Source organism: Botryllus schlosseri, chromosome 1 (genome assembly GCF_051294905.1).
Source record: "Botryllus schlosseri isolate E-star chromosome 1, Bs_hap1, whole genome shotgun sequence".
NCBI lineage: Eukaryota > Metazoa > Chordata > Ascidiacea > Stolidobranchia > Styelidae > Botryllus > Botryllus schlosseri.
In genome coordinates, this window is record NC_137236.1 from 2,089,186 (window position 1) to 2,112,552 (window position 23,367).

The 23,367-nt window shown below is 37.9% G+C and overlaps 3 protein-coding genes across 10 annotated transcripts in view; all 3 read right to left on the minus strand.

The window, feature by feature from the left end:
* The window catches only part of LOC145452026 (uncharacterized), a 289,897-nt gene that overhangs the window by 234,188 nt on the left and 32,342 nt on the right, over nt 1–23,367 (minus strand). The gene's annotated exons all lie outside the window — the stretch shown is intronic.
* LOC145443518 (uncharacterized) overlaps nt 1–23,367 on the minus strand; it is a 216,646-nt gene that overhangs the window by 166,464 nt on the left and 26,815 nt on the right. For 2 of the 8 annotated variants that reach the window (XM_080321618.1, XM_080321553.1), the window contains exon 1: nt 15,593–16,740. The exons of 5 other annotated variants lie outside the window; for them this stretch is intronic. In XM_080321618.1, coding sequence (XP_080177744.1) covers nt 15,593–15,869 — 277 coding nt within the window. In that variant the 5' untranslated portion in view covers nt 15,870–16,740. Of the gene's footprint in view, nt 1–13,580; nt 13,642–15,592; nt 16,741–23,367 lie in introns of those variants that run through there. One more of the 8 variants, XM_080321495.1, reaches the window with a different exon arrangement.
* On the minus strand, nt 17,478–22,209 carry LOC145437995 (uncharacterized). The gene is made up of 4 exons (XM_080315387.1): nt 21,981–22,209; nt 21,321–21,476; nt 19,682–19,765; nt 17,478–19,546 (listed from the first exon to the last, which is right to left on the minus strand). Exons 1-4 carry the CDS (start codon nt 22,140–22,142, stop codon nt 19,355–19,357), a joined length of 594 nt encoding a protein of 197 aa, XP_080171513.1. The 5' UTR covers nt 22,143–22,209; the 3' UTR covers nt 17,478–19,354.

Sequence of the window (23,367 nt, forward strand, 5' to 3'; positions counted from 1 at the left end):
ACATACCTGGTCATAAGAGGCCGTCCCTGCCGGGATACAAATCCCTCTTGCCATCTTTCTCATAGTTTCATTTCTTTGTCTGCTCACAGCTTGATCAACCCGAATCTCATTCCCTTCCAGGTTGTTGCCATACAGCGGTAGTCATGAAGTCACACATATGTTGACAGGCAGACTTGTACAAACTATCATCCACTTAGTGGGTGATCAACTAACCACTGATTATTTAGTAGTTTCGGTTCTAGTTGCGGATTTCGGAAAGTGGAGAGTTTCAGTTGCGCATTTCAGAAAATAATTTGTGGTACAATGATTTGCGCACCGGTACTCGAATCTGAATCAAGTACCGTAACTGTAATGAGTCGAGTCGATCAGTGAAAGACGTTTTGTTGGAGTAATGAAACTTTACGCCCATTTCCATCGAAAAGTTATAATTGCATCAACTTTCTGAAACCTCGATTAGTTGTATCCCAACATACGAAACATATTGTACAAAGCTATGCACGTTAGCGTCAATGACATTTCTGTGTAGCTGTGATCGCAAAGCCAAATGAAGTATTTTCAAAAAATACCAAATCATCATTATGTGGTGAAGAGCTGGCATTATGTTTCGTAGTCGCATGAAAAGTAGGCTACATACTCAAGCTTTTGGGTCTCCCATATACTTATATCGTCATCATGAGTGATTATAATCACATATATCATATATCAAATACTCGACGTGAAGCCTAATTCAGAATAGAATCACTCATGCACTATGTATACCAGTGGTTCCCAACCGGTGTGCCGCGGCACACTAGTGTGCCAATTGGACTGCTCAGGTGTGCCGCGAGCAAATGCGCTAAACTGGGTCGAAGTATAAGAAAAATCCAAATTTTGAGTGTGTCATTGTTGGAGTTTCTATTGAATTTACTATATCAAGACACGCGATGTACACAGGGCCGTAACTGCCGCACCCCAAAACCCCCAATTGGGGGGGCGAGCTCGAAGGGGGCCCAAAATTATTTCGTGAATTAGCATAAATTATAGAGTATTTTTTGAAAATTTTAGCAACTTTATCAAAAATTTTTCGCGCTGCGCACGATTTCAAGTTGCCAAGTATCTTGAATATTGGGTACTCTTCCCACAAGAAAAAATACGCAAGATTTATAGAAATGGGTATATCAGCGTTATGGCCATTACCTCGCCACGACGCACCAAGACATATAAAGTTTTAGGCCATATAACATGCGACTGCAAGAAGTGTGCCAGAACGATCGGCAGCGAGAAAACCTTGGCCGAAAAGGACTGCCCTTATGCAGACCGAAAACTTCGTTATATATACAAAATACATGTGGGCTTAATAGTCTATAGGCGCCAAATGACTGGCACCTAAATGTTCCTGTCTTGGCAATCTGAACCTCACAAGACAAATACCACCCCGCAGGAAAAAAATATATGCCAGTGAAGAAATACCAATTTGAAATCGTGTGATCTTTTAGTTTAGTAGGTTTGGGAGATTGTATATTTTTGATATGGCAAACAGGAGGTCACGAAATAACATCATGTAACGAAGTCATACCAACGGGTCCACCTTCCCCAAGATTCTTATTTACGGGCTCTACATTTTCCAAGACAACACCTGACTCAGCTCTACCGGTAAATCTGATTACGTGAGAAACTGAGAATAGAGGACAAGAAATTGATAGCAATATATATGCAATTCCCGATCTTATTGACCGATTTTATCAAAAATTATCGAAAATTTTTACGCTTCGCGCTGGCTTAGGAAGCAGTACGTCTGTAATTTCGTGGCAAAAGTGAACAACGTGGTAGCGGCCTGACGGGTCGGTTTGTCACCCTGTGGCAGCCCAAGACTCCAGTTTTTAGGGGCCAGACGAAGTGCTGTTTCGTTCCTGCCAACGGGTATACAATACACCCGGAGATGTTTATTTATTATTGAGGGGTCACCCTTTCAAACACACCTCACGCTGCTCTACCGGTAAATCTGATTACGTAAGCAGAGAAAGGATAAAAATTTATAGCAATATATATGCAATTCCCGATCACATTGCCCTATTCAGTCATGAATTATGGAATTTTTTCGCGCTTCGCGCGTATAGGCGATAAAAACTGTTTGAGCCAACGGACAGCGAATATAGATGATAAGCAGCGGTAAACAACGTACAGGCTGAGGGGGGTCTGGGGGGCGAAGCCCCCCAGAAGTTAGGTTTATCACCCTATGGGGGGCCAGGACCAACGTTTTGGGGGGGCCTGACGAAGTACTGTTGCGGCCCTGGATGTACAATCCGATGTAGTGAACAGATACAAGGATGTCGCGACGGCCATAAGTAACGTTATCTCAATTAGCCATCCCCATCAGCTCATGGATTGGGTCTTTTCTGGCTTTTTATTGTAAAGACGGTCTGAGCACAGCAACGTATAGGGTCGGAAAATCTCATAAATCTGCGACGCTTCGTAACTTGCTACTGCACTGCCATGAATGAAACTGGGGCCTCCACCGTCAATTGGTGTGATACGCTAGTTGTCCCACATATAGTAGCATTTGGGACGGTGACAGATAGATAGATAACTAGACTCGGGCTATTGGACCGTGATGTTGAGGTGTGGCCGAAGGTCACCTTTTACTTGTCACCCCATCAGAACCGGAGGCAGAACAGGGATGTGACGTAGTTGATGACCTTCTTCTGTTTCTATTTGTAGTCGTATTCTTGCCATGTCTTCGTTATCGATGATAATTTTATACCATGCCGATATAACATATTTTGATTTCTGAGATGCCAACTTATAGCACGGTCCACATTTAGTAAGATACTGCTTTTGCAGATCCGAGGACGAGTAGGAGCCAACATAAACCTCCAACACCTAGGAAGGCATCCCCACCATCGAGAAATGTATACTCATTTGGAAGTGAGGTTCACGTTTACAAATTAGAATTGCCGACATAGCCATTCACATTGCGATAGTTAGGTAGCGTGCCAGCATTGCAGGTAAAATGTAGGCCCAGGGCGCAACGTAATGTTGCAGGCGACAAATTTGAGAATTGAAAAGTAATGTTGATCAAATTATATCAGTTAACAAATTCCACCGGTCCTGAGGTTTATCATCCCTGTTTGTTGGAAGTGGAACTGCAATTGAACAGCAGCTGGCTGCCAGTAAGACTCTTGACTGATGTATTGCTATCCCCACAGAAGCTATTACACGATCTGCATGGAAACGCGTTTGGCTTCCAAGTATAGACACCTCTATACGCGTCTGTATTTGTTAGTGACGATCGCGATTGGACTCTTCCATGCGACGGTTAATTACATGGACAACGAGGTAGTGGGCAGACTTTGTTGTCAAGCCAATCTTATGAAATTAACCTCAGCTGGAAGTTTGAACGAGATCTCAGCTGGCAAGTTATGTGGCAATTGATAATTCAAAACCTCACACGGATTGAGAGAAAGTCCTTATTCCTGTCTGCAATAAAATTGTAAAAAAAGAAGAATTGAAAACGATCCCCATGTCAAATTATAGCATTCGTAGACGTGAAATGTCCGCAGAGATAAAAAGAAAACTTAATTTCTTCTTTAAAGCAGCGAAAAGCATACTTGAGTACACCGAAAAGGCAGAAGTAATTCGTCAGTGACCAGTGACCACCTATATAAGACTGTGGTTGTTGCTATACGCATTCTGGTAGTTTGCTTTTGCCGTAAGCCAAATAAGTACAGAACCAGCACTGTACTAGTGTGCCGCGAACTCTTTTTCATTTTCAATGTGTGCCGCGAGGTCAAAAAGGTTGGGAACCAGTGATGTATACAGTCATGTAACTCTAGTAATTACGAACAAACCTTTTTCCTGCATGATTTTGCCTCCAGCATCATCGTCCATCGGTAATTCCATTTCAAGTCAACAATACAGCAACCCACTAGGCAATGTTCCCTCTAATATTTGACGAGTCTGCGCACGCTCACCAACTCACTGCGCAGGCCCTTGGAAAACAGTGCGTAACGACTTAAAAAAAGGTCATCACTTCGGATTTTTTGTGCGCAACTTAGATTTTCTGTGCGCAGAGACCGTGCAAGCACTGCGCATTTGCGCACGTGCGCAGCTTAGAGGGAACATTGCCACTAGGTCTCAGATTTTCATGTCATTTTAGGAGTGAATCTGGTATCTAACACTGAGGGTGGAAAACATGATTTTTTCAATATTAATACAATGAAACCATTTTGTGCTCACTCATCCATGAAGTTTAATTACCGGTACCGTAGTTTCATATTCCCTGTTACAGTACGGTCATAAAACAGTGTACCGGTATTAAAGTAGTTAAGAGCGGATGATGGCTTTTAATAACAGAATACAAGAAGCTCTTGATATTGAAGGGAAAAATTTCAACAAACAAATGGAGTCAGGGGTCAATATCAGTCTTAATAGCCTACCCCTTTCAATATCCATCATGCGTGACACAAACTTGGAACATTTTAAGCACTATTCTGTCTACATAAAAGTTGGAAGCAACTTGTTATATGAAATCTGGTCTGGGAGAGAAATGTGACTTACATGTTTTGCCTAATAATATGTAATTGGTAGGCTAATAGACCTAGTCTAAATCAACTTCATACATAGATACTGCTGACTCCAATCTGTAATTCAATTTCAGATCAAACAAAAATTAGATTGGGTATCAATAAAGTTTCAGATTTTGCAAATATTTGGATCAAGACATTATGAAGTATGAGTTGATATGATTCAAAAGCAATTTATTCTAACGGAATACCGGTAGGCCAACATGAGCGTTATCAGGTTATCCCATTAAAAAAAAAAGCTTTTTCTGCTTATTTAACCTTGAAATGAAAGTTTTTCAAGCTGATTTGAAATTGTCTTTGGCAATAAATAGTTGTTCTTGTTGTTATGTTACATAAGTTGATTGATTTTATCATGCAAGAGTTGAGGTGATAATTTCAGGTACACAGCCCCTAATGTCTCCCTCTCATTTCTGTCTATATCGTAGGCCTACTTCAAAAGTTTTGTGAAGGTTGTCACATGAATTCTGTTGCAACATGGAGCATGTACTTAAGTAATGAGTTAGATGGCAAAATTCTGTAACTAGAATATGGAGCATAATTTTCAGCAGAATCACCACATTTTTTAGAATCTGAAATATTCCCTGTAGTCACAAGTTTATAAGGATATCATAGCCTATTACATAAAAACTCAATTCCTATGACAAAAATTTTCAAGTAAACAGAAATGGTAGTGAGAATTATAAAATATTTTTGCGCATGAGTGATTTTCATTGGCTTTACCTTCAGCTACAATCATGGCTGAGCACCAAATATGAATATTTTCTCACTGACTTGCTGAATGTATCAATTTATACAACATGCCAAAATTCTCAGGTAGGTCTAAGTAGCTCATTTATACAGACACGAATTCATATCCGCCTAGAGCAGCACCTGGATTTCACAGTTAAATGATCAGAAAGCTTGTTTTCATCATGTAATAACTTGAAAATTTCATTCAAAATGGATACCGGTAGCTATCTACTTAGCAATAGCCTTTCACAAGGTGATGAGTCAAATTTCAGCAAAATCTGCAACTTGATAGAGACCGAATTTCTCTTTGGTTCATTTGACATGTAATTACCTACATACAGCAGTCACAAACAATCCAGTAAGCTGGCTTGATCATGGCTTAAGGTTGAACTTAATCAGACTTGCAGCGCTAGCATCATTTTATATTCAGTAATTGCTTTTTCGGGCGAGGCAGGAACGAACGATCGATACTGCATGGAAACTCGAAAATCATGCTTGATAGAAGCTGTAAGCCAATATGGAATCAGGGTCTTGTGCAGACTAAAGACTCTACTGAATACACACAGCTGCGAAGCAAGACGCTGAGAACCGTCTTGGCACACCAAACATATCACGCTAAACGTATCAGGATTCCATTTTCGAGCATATTGATTGAATACATAAACACTTCTTCCTTGCCGAGGGCGATTTTCAGAGTTTGGGGTAACCGGTATTGACTAACAGGCCATGGTACCATTTCAAAAGATTATACATCACAGTGTCACATCACATCAAACCTTTCGTAACACACTGATGCAGCCAGAGGCCATCACAATTTCGAGTTGGTAACCTCTATTCCCATCGATATACCAAGACTGTACTACTGTGTGTGAGCATAGTAGAAGCGCGAAACGGTATGCCAATTAAGCACTGGTCTACAATCAATCAACATGAAGTAGCTAGGTTAGGTTTGCGCATTCGGCCATACGGCATCGTGGAGATCCATCTATTCTTCCTAAATTCGGGTGTAAAACATTACAATGTCATTCTATTTCGCTTTATCCAGTAATATAAGTAAGTTAGCCTGTACTCTGAAACATATTAGCTATATCTCCAACGTCCGATCGAATTAAAACTGATATTAGAACACTCAATCAGCTGATTTCATTCCATGTTTTGACTCAGCCCCATTGATGCACGTGATACATTAGCTCCACCACGCGGAAGAACGAAAGGTGGTAAATCGATAACATAGAGAGAGAGAGAGTCTTTATTTTCATCGAACCAAAATACATAACAAACGGCAGTGATGGTGGTACAGAAAATATGCGTGCACAGTATTCGGTATTAGATAGGAATGATCGATAAGACCGTGAAGGTCATCTAGTCTGATCACACCAGCATCAAACAGGTACACTTGACTCAGAACAGTCTGGCTGTAAAAAAATGTTTAGTTACGAAAGGAAAATAGAAAAAAAATTAAACAATGGTAGCAAATGATCAATGAAGCAATGTCTGGGCGAGGTAGGGCAACAGTGTTAGTGTAACGACAAGAGGTGATCAAGTAGGGCTTTTTTGAATCTATTATAAGGCAATTCACGGATATGTGATGGTAATGCATTCCAGATGATAGGTCCCGAGTAGTCGATAGATCTCTTAGTTAGGTTGCTATTGGGTTGGGGTAAGTAGACGTTTCCTTTAGACGAAGATCTCGTGTAATGGGAATGGACATGTTTAGCAGGTATGAAAAAGTCATCAAACACAGGAGGGAGACTATTGGAAAAATATTTGTGAACAACTTTTGATACTTCGAAGCGATATAGTTCATCAACTCGCAAAATTCGATGCTTACGGTAGTAAGGCGATAAATTGGTACGTAAAGGTACAGATGAGATCAGCCGTATCGCACGGTTTTGCAGGGTTCGAATTCTGCACAAAAATGTTGTAAATGCATTTCCCCATACTACGATTCCATATTGCAGATGCGAGTGGAAAAGAGAGAAGTAGATGGTTCGTAGTACTGAACTGGAAACCAAAGATTGGAGACGGGTCATTATTCCCACACACCGAGCTAGTTTTGATATTGTGCATTCAATATGCTGCTTCCAAGACAATTTGGAATCAATGGTGACGCCGAGATATTTTGCTGATTCACATATTGAGATTTGTTTATGAGTGATGTTCACAGTGAAATTATGACTGGCATTATTTAAAACGAGCATCTCGGTCTTATCTGCATTCAAACTTAGTTTGTTTGCTTGCAGCCATCTCGACACTTTTGGGAGTTCCCTATTCACAGATGCATGCAAATCATCGACAGTGTTGGAGGTTATGAAGAGGTGAGTATCATCAGCAAATAGCGTTGTGCGGAATAAAGATGCATTAACAATGTCGTTAATAACATCATGCAGTTCGATATTACATTTCCTTCATAATCTATTTAGTTCTGTCATCTCTCGGAATTTTATTCTCCTGTACATATCGATATTATCGGATCAGTCGATAAAGCACACACTCGAATAGAGTACGTATTATAAACATTTAAAAGGACTATGCTGCCAGAAAGGTGAGGAGCCATCAATGCATGACGCGTTTGGAAACCAAGGAGACCGCTTGCCTAGTAACCGCTGTATATATCGTTTTGAACTTGCCCTATGCCAGAGGCGGTGGGCGGGCAACTTCTCCGATCGGTGAGCCGGATATGAGAAAATTAAGCTCTTGGATTACAGAATATATACATTATGCCCTAATCGCGCCAACTTTCTCGCACGGCGCACAAAATACTCCACATTGTCAGGTGGTTGACGAAAAAAAATTAAACTTTCCGCCCAGCTTCCGCGGGAGCGTCACTTAGGTGCTGATTTACGGCATATCAGTCGCATTTTGCTATAAACATGACCTGAATTCTCAAAATAGAGGACAAAAGGGCGTCCTCCGAAGACACTTTCAAAATAGAGGACAAATCCTCTTTAAAGAGGACGTATGGTAACTAGGGCTGGGCACAATGATTCGAGTACTCGAATCTGAATCGAGCATTAATTTTAATGATTCGAGTCGAGTAGTAAAAGACGATTTTTTCGAGTAATGAAGATATACGCTTCTCGCCACTGAAAGTTAATTTACTAACGGGAATTATAGTTTTCATACTATTTTCCACCGACGAAGCCTTGAAATCTTGTTTGGCCGTGTCGCAGCATACGAGACATTGTTCACAGCTACGAACGTTACTGGAAATAACATATTTCCGAAGTCATGATCATTCCACAACATTGTCACGAAGTGCAATGAAATCGGTATGGTCGAAAAAATATCAAAGTATCTTTAATGTAACGGATGCCAGGCGTTATATTCTTTGTGGTGGCATAAAAGGTACATATTTGAAATTTGACATAGTTCATTATGTTGTGACGTCATAATGAGTGATACTCGAATACTCGACTCGACTCGAAGCATAAAACGTGATTCAGAATCGAATCACTCAGGTACTCGATTTTGCCCAGCCCTAATGGTAACCCTACCTTAGTAAAGACTGCACGCGAACATCAGTTATATTGGAACGCAGCCCTCCTCGTTGATGTTCGAACGTGGCAGTGTTGGGATTAAGTCACTGCCCTCGAATCACAAGTAATTGCACATTTTGACTCGAGTCAAGTCAATTCACTTGATTTTCATAGGCGAAAAGGTTCAAGTCAGGTCACTCGTTTTTTGGAGGTGACCTGAGTCACGTCGAGACAAGTAACTAGTCAAGTCAAGTTGAAATTTCAAAGTACCAGACATGATTCAAAGTCATTACTAGGGCAATTTTTATGACACGTTAAAAAAGTCAAACATTTTGTTACTTATAAAAAGTCATTTTCACTCCACCCTACAACACATGCCTATTGGCATTCTAACATTTAACGACAAATGACGATACATATCCTCACATCTTCACCAAGTCTACCTACCTCTCATTCGAATTAAGTTTTGACACATGAAACGATTGTCTGGCATTTATACTGATTGCTATGCATCCTTTTGTCACATTGTACACATTCGCGTAAAATACATTGTCTCTCCATATCCCGATAACCCAAATAAAATGCGTATCTCAAATAACTAATTAATATTTATTTCAAATCAATACTACACATTTCATAACATGAAAATGCAACCCAATACAACATAAAATTCCGGAAATTCCCGCCACTACTCTCTAAGTCTAACATGAATATACTTATTAGGAGTCATTAACAATACTCTGAGTTATGAGTTGCGGATAATGTCAGTATAATTGCAAATTAGTCACAATGGACAGTAAGACTAATTTATGGAATGTCAAGCAGAAAATCATAATATCTCAGTACAAAGGGAATATTGAATCACATTCATAAGATCGTCATAAATTTCGATTGTGATGGATGCACAATTTGCCTCTTTTACAGTCAACTATGGTGTATTAATGTCATTGAGAATCAATTAATCACATACCAATATTAAACGAGCACATCAAGAGGGATGAGTCAATTATATTATGAAGCATTTGGAAACACCAAGGTAGCAGAAAACATGGTCATTGGTCATAGAAGCGAGAAAAATCGTTAGCTTGAAGTGCAGCGACAGTCATTCTACAGAATAATATCAAGGTCATGAAATATCTTGATAATGGAAGTTTTGAACTCGGTAAGCAGCCTATACCTTTCAACGCTCTCCTGAAGTCAACTGTACTAAAGATATAGAGAAAGATCACGAGATCTTGATGGAACATGGAGAACTCTACATAACTGACATTACAATGGATTTCATACACTAAACTACAGTACATTTATTTTCAACAAAATTTTACATTTTATATTTTTTGGGTTTTTTTTGAAGTATTTAATTTCTATCATAATACATCACAAAACATAACAACACCACACACTACACACTGCACATCTAAGATTATAACAATTTTTTTTCATTTTTCCATATTTATGTATTTTATGTAACTTCTATTATAATCAATTATTTTATCCCGCTATTCGATGCTACCTTGCGAATCAATCATTATAATTGCAAAAAAATCAACAGTATGACGGCATGAACTCTACTGTAGTAAAAGCATATGCACATTCAAATCACCGTGAACATTCATTTTCGGAAATGTTTAGGATCGACGTGACGTTTACGGTATTACCACTGTTTTCATTGAATTGTGAATTTTTTTGCAAAAGTTTTGGTTATCTAAAATTGTAAAATGCAATATGCACGATATAAATAGCATCGCGAAATTGCAGCAATTAAACATGAAATAGTCATATTAAATTATTAGATGAAACGCGGTAATTCTACTCTCCAAATTTCAATTTTGATGATGAGGAAATGTTGGCTCTAGTACACGATTAGCGTTGTTGAATCCCACGCCTTATATCCCGCTCCCTGAAAAACAAGTACCTCTGAATAAATCAATATCCTAGTTAATCAACCACTTCTGCAAACTATTCGGACTATGCGCAGAAGATGGACTGTACGTGCGGGCACGTCATTGCACTGCACAAAATAGAATTCGAATTTTTGTAGAGGAACTGGGCTCATAGTCGGATAGATTTTAGGGATTGAATCGACAGGTGGATTGTGCATTTATATTTTCGCAGTATGATTCTCAGGTATCTTGGGCACGCAATTCAATATACGGTAACATGTACATTAAGTACTCCCATTTAATGAAAATAAACCTGCAGGCAACACATCGTATCCCAGGGAACGGTATTGGCTGGGACGGTGTACTTGCTAGAGAACATTTTGGACGGTTTACATTTCCATTAGAGAAATTGCGGTGTAGTTGACAATGTCACGTATCAATGACACTTAAACAGTAGCTCTACAGTTTGTTTGATGGAAATTATATTTTTATTGCCAGTAGGATCATCTCTATGAGTGAAAAATTCATCAAAACTAGGGACTTACGTTTCTTATTCAAGGTAGCCTAAAATAGGTGGCGATAAGCGCACTACTATCATGCTTAGATAATTAGACAATTCAAGTTGTCTAATTAGACTAGTTTGAGCGGAATGTCGGTAATCTAATTTGAATCTATTTTGTGAAATGATTGTCTGCTCTAATTCTAATCTAATTTGTCAAATTTTTATATGTTCTCATTTTAATTCAAACCCTGTAAATGCTACTGAGAGAACTGTATAGTGCGAAACGAGCCGAACTTGTTTCACAGACATTTTCTATTATCATGCCCATGAGAATAAACCATGATTTGATAGTAATGGAACTGGATTCAATGACCTAGTTTTTGCGGATTCAGTAATTTTAATTCCAATCTAATTTGGAAAAATGTAGAATTATACAGGCAGTTTTAATGTATTTTAACAGCTTGTTTCATGAAAAGTATATTTTTAATGCCACTAGGATCATCTGTATGAGTGTAAAATTCATCAAAAATAGGTATGTGTGTTTTATCATCAAGGTAACCTTAAATAGGTGACGATAAGCGCACTCCTATCAGACATGGATAATTAAATAATTCTAGTTGTCTAATTAGACTAAATAAAGCTAAATGCCTGTAATCTAAGTCGAATATAATTTGTGAAATGATTCTTTGCCGTGATTCTGAGAAATTTTTATACGTTCTCATTTCAACGCAAACCCTATCTCTGGTTTTCCTGTAAATGCTACTGAGAGAACTGTATAGTGCCAAACGAGCCAAGCTTGTTGGACAGACATTTGCTATTATCATGCTCATGAGAAAGAACGATGATTTGATAGTAACGGAATTGGATTCAATGACCTAGTTTTTGCAGATTCAATTCTAATTACAATCTAATTTGGAAAAATGTATAGCAATAACTATAGTTTCAATAAATTCTGAAAAAAGTGACGCAATAATTATAATTCGACAATAATTTGGAGGTAACTGTGTAACGTCAATTCTAATTATACTATATGTTAAAAAAATGTAACTGTTATTCTAGTTTTAGCATATCGCAAAAGCAGAAAATCTTCTAGATGACTGAACCTGGCTGAAAATTAATCTGAAATCTCGTCAATTTGTGGCATAATTCTTCAGCACATTCTTTTTCAAGACGATGGATGGGTATGGAAAATCTGTAAGTTGTCACTTACGATTACCTAATAAAAGTATGCGACAACCAGTCCCAATAATAATATTTGAAATTCATATGCTCTAGTACTTTTCAAAGCTTTATTTACACACCAACGGTTCACAACCTTTTTTTAGCCACGCACCCCTTTATAATAGTGAAAAATCTCGCGCCCCCTTATCGTCATATCACGGAATCCAACCGGGATGCTCATCCTAGCAACTTTAACAGATTTACTGGTGAATGGCATTGAAGGATATGACTGTTTATGAAGAATTAAAAAATAGGAAGTTCGGTCTATATATACAGAAACGCGTGTAAATTGGAGGTAAATCGTGCATAACTGCAATTTTTTTCTAATTGACCGCTTCTTCGCGCCCCCTTCAGATACTTTCAAGCCCACCAAAGGGGGCCCGTCCCCCAGGCTGAGAACCATTGATTTACACTATTCACAGAGGCTCCCGATTAAAAAATGTACAGGACCGCTCCAACTTCTGTTCGAGTATTTCGATAGTTTCTATAAAATTGATGCAACTAATTATTACGACCATTGACTCTAATTATTTCACATCAAGCAGCTTAACAATCTTGACGTATTAAATTTCGACCAATGTCGTGTTGACATATAAATTTTTCGAGTATCTCATCAAATCTCTCGTTTTCTAATATAACAAATACTTCTCCCAAGAAAATGATATCGGCTCGGTCTGATTGAAGCAAATAATCATGCATTGAAGTGACGCATTACTGCCGAAGATCAACTTTACTATTGCTCATTAGTGGATATGGTCAATAACCAAGTACTTCTACTTTTTCAAAGTACAAAAGTACGTGTTGGCCACATTCACTACTTACTGAAGCATTTATAATACTGATTACTTTTATTTGTACTTCACAATTTTCATTTTTTTAGCAAAACTAGGAATGATGTGATAAGTTTGCTGCGAATCGATCTAAAATGATGTATGACAACGCTGTTACATTATTGCAGGAAAAGCAACGTTTTTTTTTTTTAATCAAACATACATGTTGTGTACCGCGTGTCATCGTTATGACGTCACTTTCCGACATCACAATAAATATTATTGTATAATAATTGAATATTACACAGAGCGTGTCACAATATTTCTAGGATGTTTTTTAAACCAAATGTGCATGAGAATGGATCGACGATGAAATGGAAGGACAAATCTCAACTCTAATTTTAGAACAGTCACACTTCGCAACATCTACTCACCTCCGATGAAAATCGTTGTCTAGTCGCTGCCAGGCATCTTTAACAAAGATAAAGAGTGGCACTAAAATGGAATTTAGAGATATTAGATATTTGTTAGTAAAAGATGTATGCATCCTATGAATTGTGCTCTGTTGCTGAACCTATTGCGTAATATCTCAAAAAGTCATCAGATTGAAGCGAGTTGAAATAATCAAAAGTATAAATGAATTGCGTTCTACGATACACGGCGGTTAGTTATGGTAGATAGGCATACTGAGCCTGCGCTTATCTACTATTTCAAATCCGAATCCTATTACTGATGATACATTCAAATCCAAGTACAAATCCATATTTTATTTTTTCACGCGTCCATATCCACGTCCAATCCGGTAATGGTGGAAACTTGGTCAAAAAGTCGCATTAAAATGGAAAGTTACGAGAATTTCTATGTCAAAGTACAGATGCAAATACATCTTCGAACGAATCATAAGTAAACATCCAATCAAAATCCAGGTACAAGAGACGCGTGACCTCAATACCATACATAGCCTATGTATAAAGTGGAGTAATAAAGATCGTTATATTATTTGTTCTAGTTTCCGTTCAAAAGCGGTGGCTTTCGAAGGGAAAATTTCTGCGGCAAAAATGTATTTTCTCACTCTCAACTTTCATTTCAGACTACATTATATTTAGAGCACAGTGCCCTTTAATGTGTCATGGTTATGTCAGTGGACAGTGAAAGGAGAAATCACACACAATATGATGCCCCCGACGGTACAATGCACTACGTATATCTAATCCAATTAGATATGGGAGTGGGTGAAAGTAACTGTAATCCATTTGTAAAACATTCCCTGCAATATGCAGCTAATTCTTTACGTAATGTCAATCGATTCAAATCACTAAATTTATATTTGATAAATATTCGCACCGGTTCCACGTTCTGTGAGATACTTTCACAGAACGGATATGAACTCGCATATTTGTTTTCGTATCAAAGGTAAATCGAACAAAGTCATACCGAATGCTATTTTAAGATTTATAGTACTTGATTAGGTTGGACTAAACGATTTCGGGATTAATGCAATGTTGTTGATTATAATTCAGTTCTACTGAAAAGAATGCACAATGCATATGAATGATTAAATGATTCTATCAACGCCAATATAAAAAGTGGGATGCTGTATGACATAAAACCACACATCCTGCAGAGAGGTGCTCATTAACGGAGTAACTCTACTTTATCAGACTACTCAAGTAGTGCTGTCTACTTGCATCGCTTAATCAAGGGGTTGTCATTTTAGACCACTTCTCTTTCTACTTCTTGTCACAGTTGTTAGTCAAAACTACTTACTTTATACAATATTGATTTTGAACATATCGAGTTGTTCCTAGCTGCGTATTCGTCATCGTTTTCAGTGAAATTCTTATAGGAGCCGCCTTAAATAGCTCATGTATCACGGTGACTGCATCAACATATTTTCAAAGATTCCACTAACTTGCAGTGTCATTAGTCATTTTGCATTAGCCGCAAAGACATATCTTGCAATTTCGAAAGTAGATATATCCTATAAACTGCTAAAAGTATGCGTCCCTTCGACCAAATCTACTTTTGGAAACTACTTATCTCATTACATTTCAGACTAATACATTTTCTACTTCCACCTCAAGTCAATTTGTGATTTCTTGGGAATTCCTACTTCTACTTGTTTATCAGCAGCAGCTTACGGCGCTATTTATCGTTCTGCATGGGTCTACTTTGTTTACCTCTAATCATTCATGAACTCGTGTTAGTAACTCTCAGAACTCGTATTAAGTATGGGATATTGACAGAACTTAAAATTCATGAATACATTGTGTTATTACATAACCATGATAACGACACTATGTCATGTATGAAACTAAACCCTCATGATTTCTAGCGTTAGTAACGAATTGGGCCTGAATTGACCATTTCATTCAAAGTGATCGCGCCTATTTAATTTACGTAATAAAATGTATCTAAGATACGATGCAACCAAACAATGACTCACATTCTAAAACTTCCAACTCAGTATCGAGATCATTTACAATTTTCTTGACTTTCTGCAATTCGTCTCCTTTCAACATATCTCTTCCTCCGTAGTAAACCAATGTTACTTTCTTCAAATTAGAGTTGTTGACGAGAGACAAAATCTCATCCAGTGAAGGACGATATCCAAAGTTGAATATGCATCGGGTGTATTCGATCTGCAGTGAGAAATTATAATAATATTGTGTATTGCAATGATGCTTACCACTATTGTTGACCATGTCACTGGGGGCCATCATGTCAGTGTTGGAATCAAGTCACTACCTTCGAGTCACGAGTCAATTCGAGTCATTGCACATTTTGACTGGAGTCAAGTAAAGTCAATCAATTTTCAAAGGTGACTCGAGTCAAGTCAAGTCACTCGATTTTCGGAGGTGACTCGAGTCAAGTCGAGTCAAGTCAAGTCAGAAATAGACATTTCGCTATTTTATTAATTTAGTACTCAAGTTACGACAACGTCAGCTGTAAGCTTCAATCACTTCGTTTGCGGTCAATTTATTTGTGAGAGAACAATCGAGACTTAGTGAAACGCACAATATTTGAATGATTATTCGCTCTCACGGGTTACACCAGCGTTTCGCGAACAATCCGAATATATGCAAGATACAGTGATTTTGATCCACACCGATTACTTGATAACTTGAAATTGACTCGTGAATTTTGGTCCGAGTCACGAGTCAATCCACATTTCTGATACGTCGAGTCAAGTCAAGTCAAGTCATTGTATCAATGTGACTCGAGTCAAGTCAAGTCATGCGAAAAAGATGACTCGAGTCTGACTCGAGTCAAGTCATGACTCGAGCCATCAACACTGCATCATGTACTACGATATAATTTGGATCACCAGATTGGACGGTTTAGTCTGCCCCGCTAGGCGATTCTGAAAAAATGGCCGTATTATCCGGCGCATTTCTAATACATGTTGAGATTTCTAGTAGGAAACATTTCCATTCTCTCAAGACAGAAAATGTCGAGCATTTTTGGTACAGGTCAAATTATAACCATCCGACAGTGCTGTTGAGGTTACACTGTAGTCACCGTCAGCAACAAGTCACTGCCATTGACACTAGTGTTAACATTCGTACTCTTTTCTGACTTTTTGAAAGTGTTCTAGATGTTTAGAGGGGTGTTCAAAAAAAATTTCATCACCTCACCGGTAGTTGTCAAATCATCAGGTTACCTAAAAAACGTTGCACACCAAATTTGACTCAATTCCATCCAGTAGAAGCCATAGGTCACTCAAATTGAAATTTCGGTCATTTCTGAAATGATAGTATTCACGGTGACCAATTTCGTCGTACCGACATGACTAAAAATCGTGTTCCAAGCAGGGATGTCTTTTACACTTGTTTTGATCTTGATACGGACCTACGGTGGGGTTTGGATGAAGACATCGCCAGTAAACGAAAAAAAATATATGACACGGACTACCTAGAAATTGGTCCACTTTATCGAAATAGACATGTCAAAACGATGGTGCGATAATTTTCAAATAGAGTAGGCCTACTTTACACACTGAAATTAACGACCACGAAAAGAAAATGAGCTGACAAGCAGGTAAAATCCAGGTCAATATATTTCTCAAGTGATCTATATTCTTGGTCTGTCCAATGTAAATTTCTTCACGATACAATTTGATATTACATGATATTTGATCATTCGCTCTGTACCACTCCTACAGTACTATCACAGGCGAATTATAAGACTTATAGGCACCGTGACAGATTTTCTTCCTATCAAAAGTTATCGTGCTCTATTCATGTCATCCTCTTTCATATTCGGATATTATAATCTAATTGTATCCATATATCGTGGTAAAACACCTATGCCTTTTCCGACTCTAGAAAATGACTGGTGTGCTTTATAAGCTCACTGGGTTACCATTTGGTTTCCCAGAATCTCGCATACGTCAATTATCAGAAATGTTTTTCAAGTCAGAAATACTATTCAGTGGCATAGCCCATTCTGAATTACAATCAGTACTATTTTCAATGTCCTCGATTAGTCAATGTTAAACAGGCAAGAAATATTCGAACACTGAGCTGCTGAGGAATGCAACTGATGTCTTTGTGAATGAGGTTTTGGGAATGGCGACTTTGCAATCAGTAAAAAACTTTGAATCAAGGCAGGGAGTATGCCCTGCATAACTGAGCTAGATTTCGTGAAATCTAAATTTGTCTGACAAAAAATACTTCTGGATATGACTATCACTTGAGAAATATATATTACCTGTATTTTACCTGCTTGCCAGTTCATTTTCTTTTCGTGGTCGTTAATTTTAGTGTGTTAAGTACTCTATTTGAAAATTATCTCATCATCGTTTTAACATGTCTATTTCAATGAAGTGGACCAATTTCCAGGTAATGCGTTTCATATATTTTTTTTCGTTCAGTGGCGATGTCTTCATTCAAACCCCACCCTAGGACCTTTTCAAGATAAAAACAAGTGGAAAAGACACCCTGTCACTTCGGGCATACCTGAAACACGATTTTTTGTCATGTCGGTGTGACGAAATTGGTCACCATAAATATTATTATTTCAAAAATGACTGAGATTTCAATTTGAGCGACCTCGGCTTCTACTGGTTGGAATTGAATCGAATTCGGCGTGCACTATTTTTTTAGGTAACCTGATGATTTGACAGCTAGGCCGATGAAATTTGAAAAAAAAAAGTTTTTTTTCAACACCCCAAGGAGCACGCTCAAATGACCTCTTTTTTAGAAATTGTCCTCTTTTTTTTAAAATTTTGGTAAAATGTACGTGAAAATTCAACTGAGAAATTTGAAATAAGCACTGAAGTAACGCTCCGGCAGGTGTTTCGAGAGTTGACCCAGAATGGTGTCCTTTTTTTTTACTCAACCAACTACAAAATTGGAACAAATTTGCCAATTTTTTAAAATTTCACTTCTGCATTGCGAGACTGAATTTTATTTAAATGGTGTCCTCTTTTCAGATCCCAAAACATGGTAACCCTAATCGACACTCAATTCTGAGAAGGCGAAAAAGTGCTCGATGAGTTCACAGTTACATGCAAAAACGGACCACAAAGTAGTTATATGTAGAAGTGGATGATATAAATATGACACCAAAATATAATTCAAATATCTGTGGTTACACTCCTTTTGCGCTTATGAGTCAACATCTCCTTGGCTTCCAGAGAAACCCGAATCACGATGTAAAAATGATGAAGCAAATTTCAACGTCCACGTTTACGGTTAAATCGCTTGTATTCTTCACAACGCTTACACAGGATTGTCAGATTCCGACTAAAACAAAGCAAGCATAGCAATTCGCCAACGTATATCGTCGGTCCCGCCATTCATCGTAATTTCGCCAATTCGGTTGTTTGCGAATAATAAAGGTATTGAGGGAATAGAACCAGATGACCATGATATAACGTGATTAATATAATGCGTATAAGCTTTAAAATCAAGTATTCAAGTGAAAAACAAGGGCGTGGATTTTAAGGAAATATTTTGGAATCATTTGACTGGTCCGGCCCGCGAGTGCTCTGAAAGTTTGACTCTGACCCGCGACGCCAGTTGAGTTTGACACCCCTGCTGTTGATGAACAAATTACCAGGAATCACGAACTCCGCAACTGCGGTGGATATCTCGGGCATGGAATAGAACTCAATCCATGTGGATGGGACTCGTACTGTGCGGCAGAACTCAATGATAAACGTGCGATGGTGTGAGGAGAACGTTCAATATATCCAATGCAACTAAAACTGGATGATAAGTACTACCTTCTTTTGCTGACAAGCTTCTAACGTCTTCCTGAATTCATCTGCTTCATCAACGAAAAACATGGCATGGATATTACCGAAAACGGAAATCGCCGTCCTGCGCTCCAAAATTCGGCTGTAATCCTGGACAGGTATCAAGCCATTCACGGCAATATCCAGGAGAGCCAACTAAAATGCGAAAAAAAAGTTTATCCCAGACTTTAATATAGCCGCCGAAGAGATGATTGGGTTCGAAGTCATATAATATGATAGGTAAATATAACTGCGTTTAAAATACTTTAGGAATAGAATCAGGAATCGTACTTGATACTTTTTCCAGCAAGTCTCAATCAACGACCAATCGATGTTTTCTTCTTCTTCTGTGCAACTGAGCAGGATCTTGCTTATCTGAACACAATTGATTTCAATAGGTAATATGACGTAATTGCCTCGATGCTCTCCCATTTGAATAAATCTTCATATAGGTAAAGTTCAATACTGAGTCATAAGAATTCTTCGATTCTCCATAATGCATATGCTACGTCGGTTTCAGTGTCATTCCAGAGTTTGATACCTTTTACAAATATACTTATGAATATTTTATCCATTATACAAACGTATTATATAGAAGGTGGTGCTCAAACTAGTCACCGTCGGTACTCAAGTAGAAGTGAAAGTAGCGATATACAATTAAGTAAAATAAAATTATAGTAGGCCAAGTTTTGCGTAAAAATGAAAACTGCCAAATAGAAGTAGTATGAAACTTAACCACTTGAGTACGTAGGACAAGTAGGATATATCTACCTGAAGTACTACGACAAGTAGAAGTACTTCGTTACTGACCACCTCTAGATAAATGCTGTAAGGAACGCTGGATAGCCTATGTAGCGATGTCGCTTATGTGTATGCGAAGGATGAATTTTACCCGAACGGTAAAACACATTGGAAACTGCGTAAAAACTGGCACGGACAGAAGCATGCCCTATTTTTAATTTATTTACATGCTTTTGAAACCTATATTTGGAGCAGGCATTGGAGCATGCAGCGATCGAACATTATTTAGTTGTCAGCCAATGTTATGAAGGAAATATGTCTTACACGTCAAGGTGGTTCAGATACAGCGTTCAACGGAAGATCCCCAGTCAGGGATTCATGTCAAAATAGGGCCTAGTGTAGTCCATTTCTTTAGGTCAGAAGTAAATCATGTCTAACAATTTTTTATACATAAACAATGTTTTATGCATAAGAATAGGACATGATTTTAGACTACTTTCACGCAAAATTACTTACTTTTCACAGATTGAATTTTGAGAAATAGAAGGTAGTTTTGCGTTACGTTTATATCACTGTGATGCGTGAAATCGTCTAAAGAAATCGCAATATACATCATGGTAACTGTTGAATCTAATGTCCAAGATTATACAAATTAGCAATAATAATCATATTTAGTTAGTCGCAGAGACTCATCTTGCAATTTACAAAGTAACCGCTAGCGATAAATCACCAAACACTTACGAACGATCGACCAAAACTACTTTTCGAAACTCAAGTACTTACAAAGGCACTTTTCAAACTTGTCACTTTCTACCTCCACTTGAATTAGTTTTAACACATCTTGGACACATCTACTTCTACATATAATTGCATATAAAATGAAAAAGTTACTTCTACTTCTTCACGATTATCAATGCTGATTACTTTCACCACATCTACATACAATCAAGACTCGACTCGCAATACTAGAGATGCAAGTAGAGTAGAAATTGAGAATGGAAGTTTTTGTCGAACAGTGAGTAGTGGATTTGAAATTTTAAAATACAATTCCTCTTCAAATCCAGAATTAATTTTGTCTCAACTCCAAGTCCAAATCCGATTAAGGCTGAAATTTGTCCAAAAGTATCATGGAAATTGAACAATATCAGTAAATATTTTACAATAATATTATTGAAAATGTATCTAATACCTTGTTTAATTTAAACTCGGATAACTTCTGCAAATCGTCCTGCTTGGCCATCAGTTGTATCTGTTCTTTAAATTTGATGAATTCAGCATCAAAAAGTATTCCAAGAAATACAACGTCTGCTACGGCATGAACCCGGTTGAACGATAGATTGGAATCCTGCAAAATAAAAATGTCAGTTACGTCACAATCTGCACCAATAAGAAACACTCGGAGGCGCAATCATACATGAGCAGATTATTGTTACTACTGAAGACTAGTGCGGGTGAAGCGATGGCTATGATGCTTGTCCGTTGGAAAATGCGATGTGAAAGAAACATAATCCTTGTATTTTTTGAAATATTTAACGTAACATTTCGAACGGACTTGATAATTAAAGTACAGTGCCGACATTTTTTTTTATAGATTCATCATGTAAAAACTCTTTACTTATAAAATCAGCACAAATTTTTAGCTTACTATTCTCAAAAAAGCATCTCGTCTTCATGACGCTCATCAATACGTCATAATCTACATCCTGGCTATACTAAACCTCAAGGTCATCGTTGTACGTGCCTAGTGTAGCTGACAGCTCCGTACAGTAAAGTCATTGAAATGAGCGAAACTTCATTCCAATCATTAGTATAGACTCGTTATCGAAGTTGATTCATCTTGATATCAAACCTTGATGATGAAACGACCGTCAGTCTCGCCACTTATATTGATGACATCTTCTTCGTTCTTCAATTCAAAATGCCTTCCATATTCTCCTACAGTCAGATTGACAACCTGAATATTATCCAGATGTGAAACTTGAGATTGTGCATTATATCGATCATCCACCATCTATCGTGACGTCATATCTTACATAAAGTGACGACCGCATCATCACAGATCATCATGTGCTATACTTCTTTGACATGGGTCACTGATTTACTGACGTTTTGCCGGTGGCGGCATTTTGTGACTTAAGTGGCTCGATATGTCCAAAAATACTCGTTTATATGAGTTAAGAAGTATGATGGCGGAATCCGTAGAAAAAGTATGAGTATGGAGACGAATATATTTTGGGCAATATAGTTGACCTTTAATCAAATCGTAAGCACCCGGAACCGTGTTCCTGCATTGACACGAATTCATGAGCTAATTTCGTCTTTTTAATCGTAGCGCAAGAATGGACCGTTTACTGTTATGAGCATGTAAATCAGAATCACCCCATGGACATCATAGTGAGTCCTATATTACAATGGGAATAAAACACTCCAGTAAAAAACGTTGTTGTAATTAGGGCTGGCCACAATGATTCGAGTGCTCAAATCTGAATCGAATATCAATTTTAATGATTCAGGCCGAGTAGTAAAAGTCGATTTTGTCAAGTACAGAAATTGTGCGTTTGTCGACACGGAAAGTTACTTTATTGAGAAAAAATTGTAGTTTTGACAGTATTTTTCACTTTTGAAGCCTTGAAATCAAGATTGGTCACATAGCAGTACATCAAACATATTGTACAAAGCTACGAACGTTACTGGAATAACATATTTTCAAAGTCATCGCCCAAAATTGCCACTAACTGTCAATTAAATTGGTATGTTCGAAAAAATACCGAAGTATCTTTATTGTGATGCATAACAACAGGCATTATATTATTTAAGGTGACATAAAAGGTGCATATTTAAACTTTTACATATTACATTCTGTTATGATGTCAGTCGACTCGACTCAAAGCTTTATACGTGATTTAGAATCGAATCACTCAGATACTCGATTTTCCCCAGCCCTAGTTATAATCAGTGAACAATTTCGCCATGCAATGTCAAAATCGTCGTGTTGGCCAGAAAATCAGATGCGCACTTTGTTGATTAGGAGTAGTAATATTCTGTTGCGCACTAATTCATGTCGACATGCATACTTTTGAATTTTGACAATGGTACTTTTTATTTACGCAGTGCATTTTGTAGGGGCACGCGCCGTTTGCTTACGCAAATGTGACATAATTTTTTCAAAATATTGATGAACAATTCGATCATCGCCAGACTGCCTGGTATCAATCACACCAATATGAAATTTCATT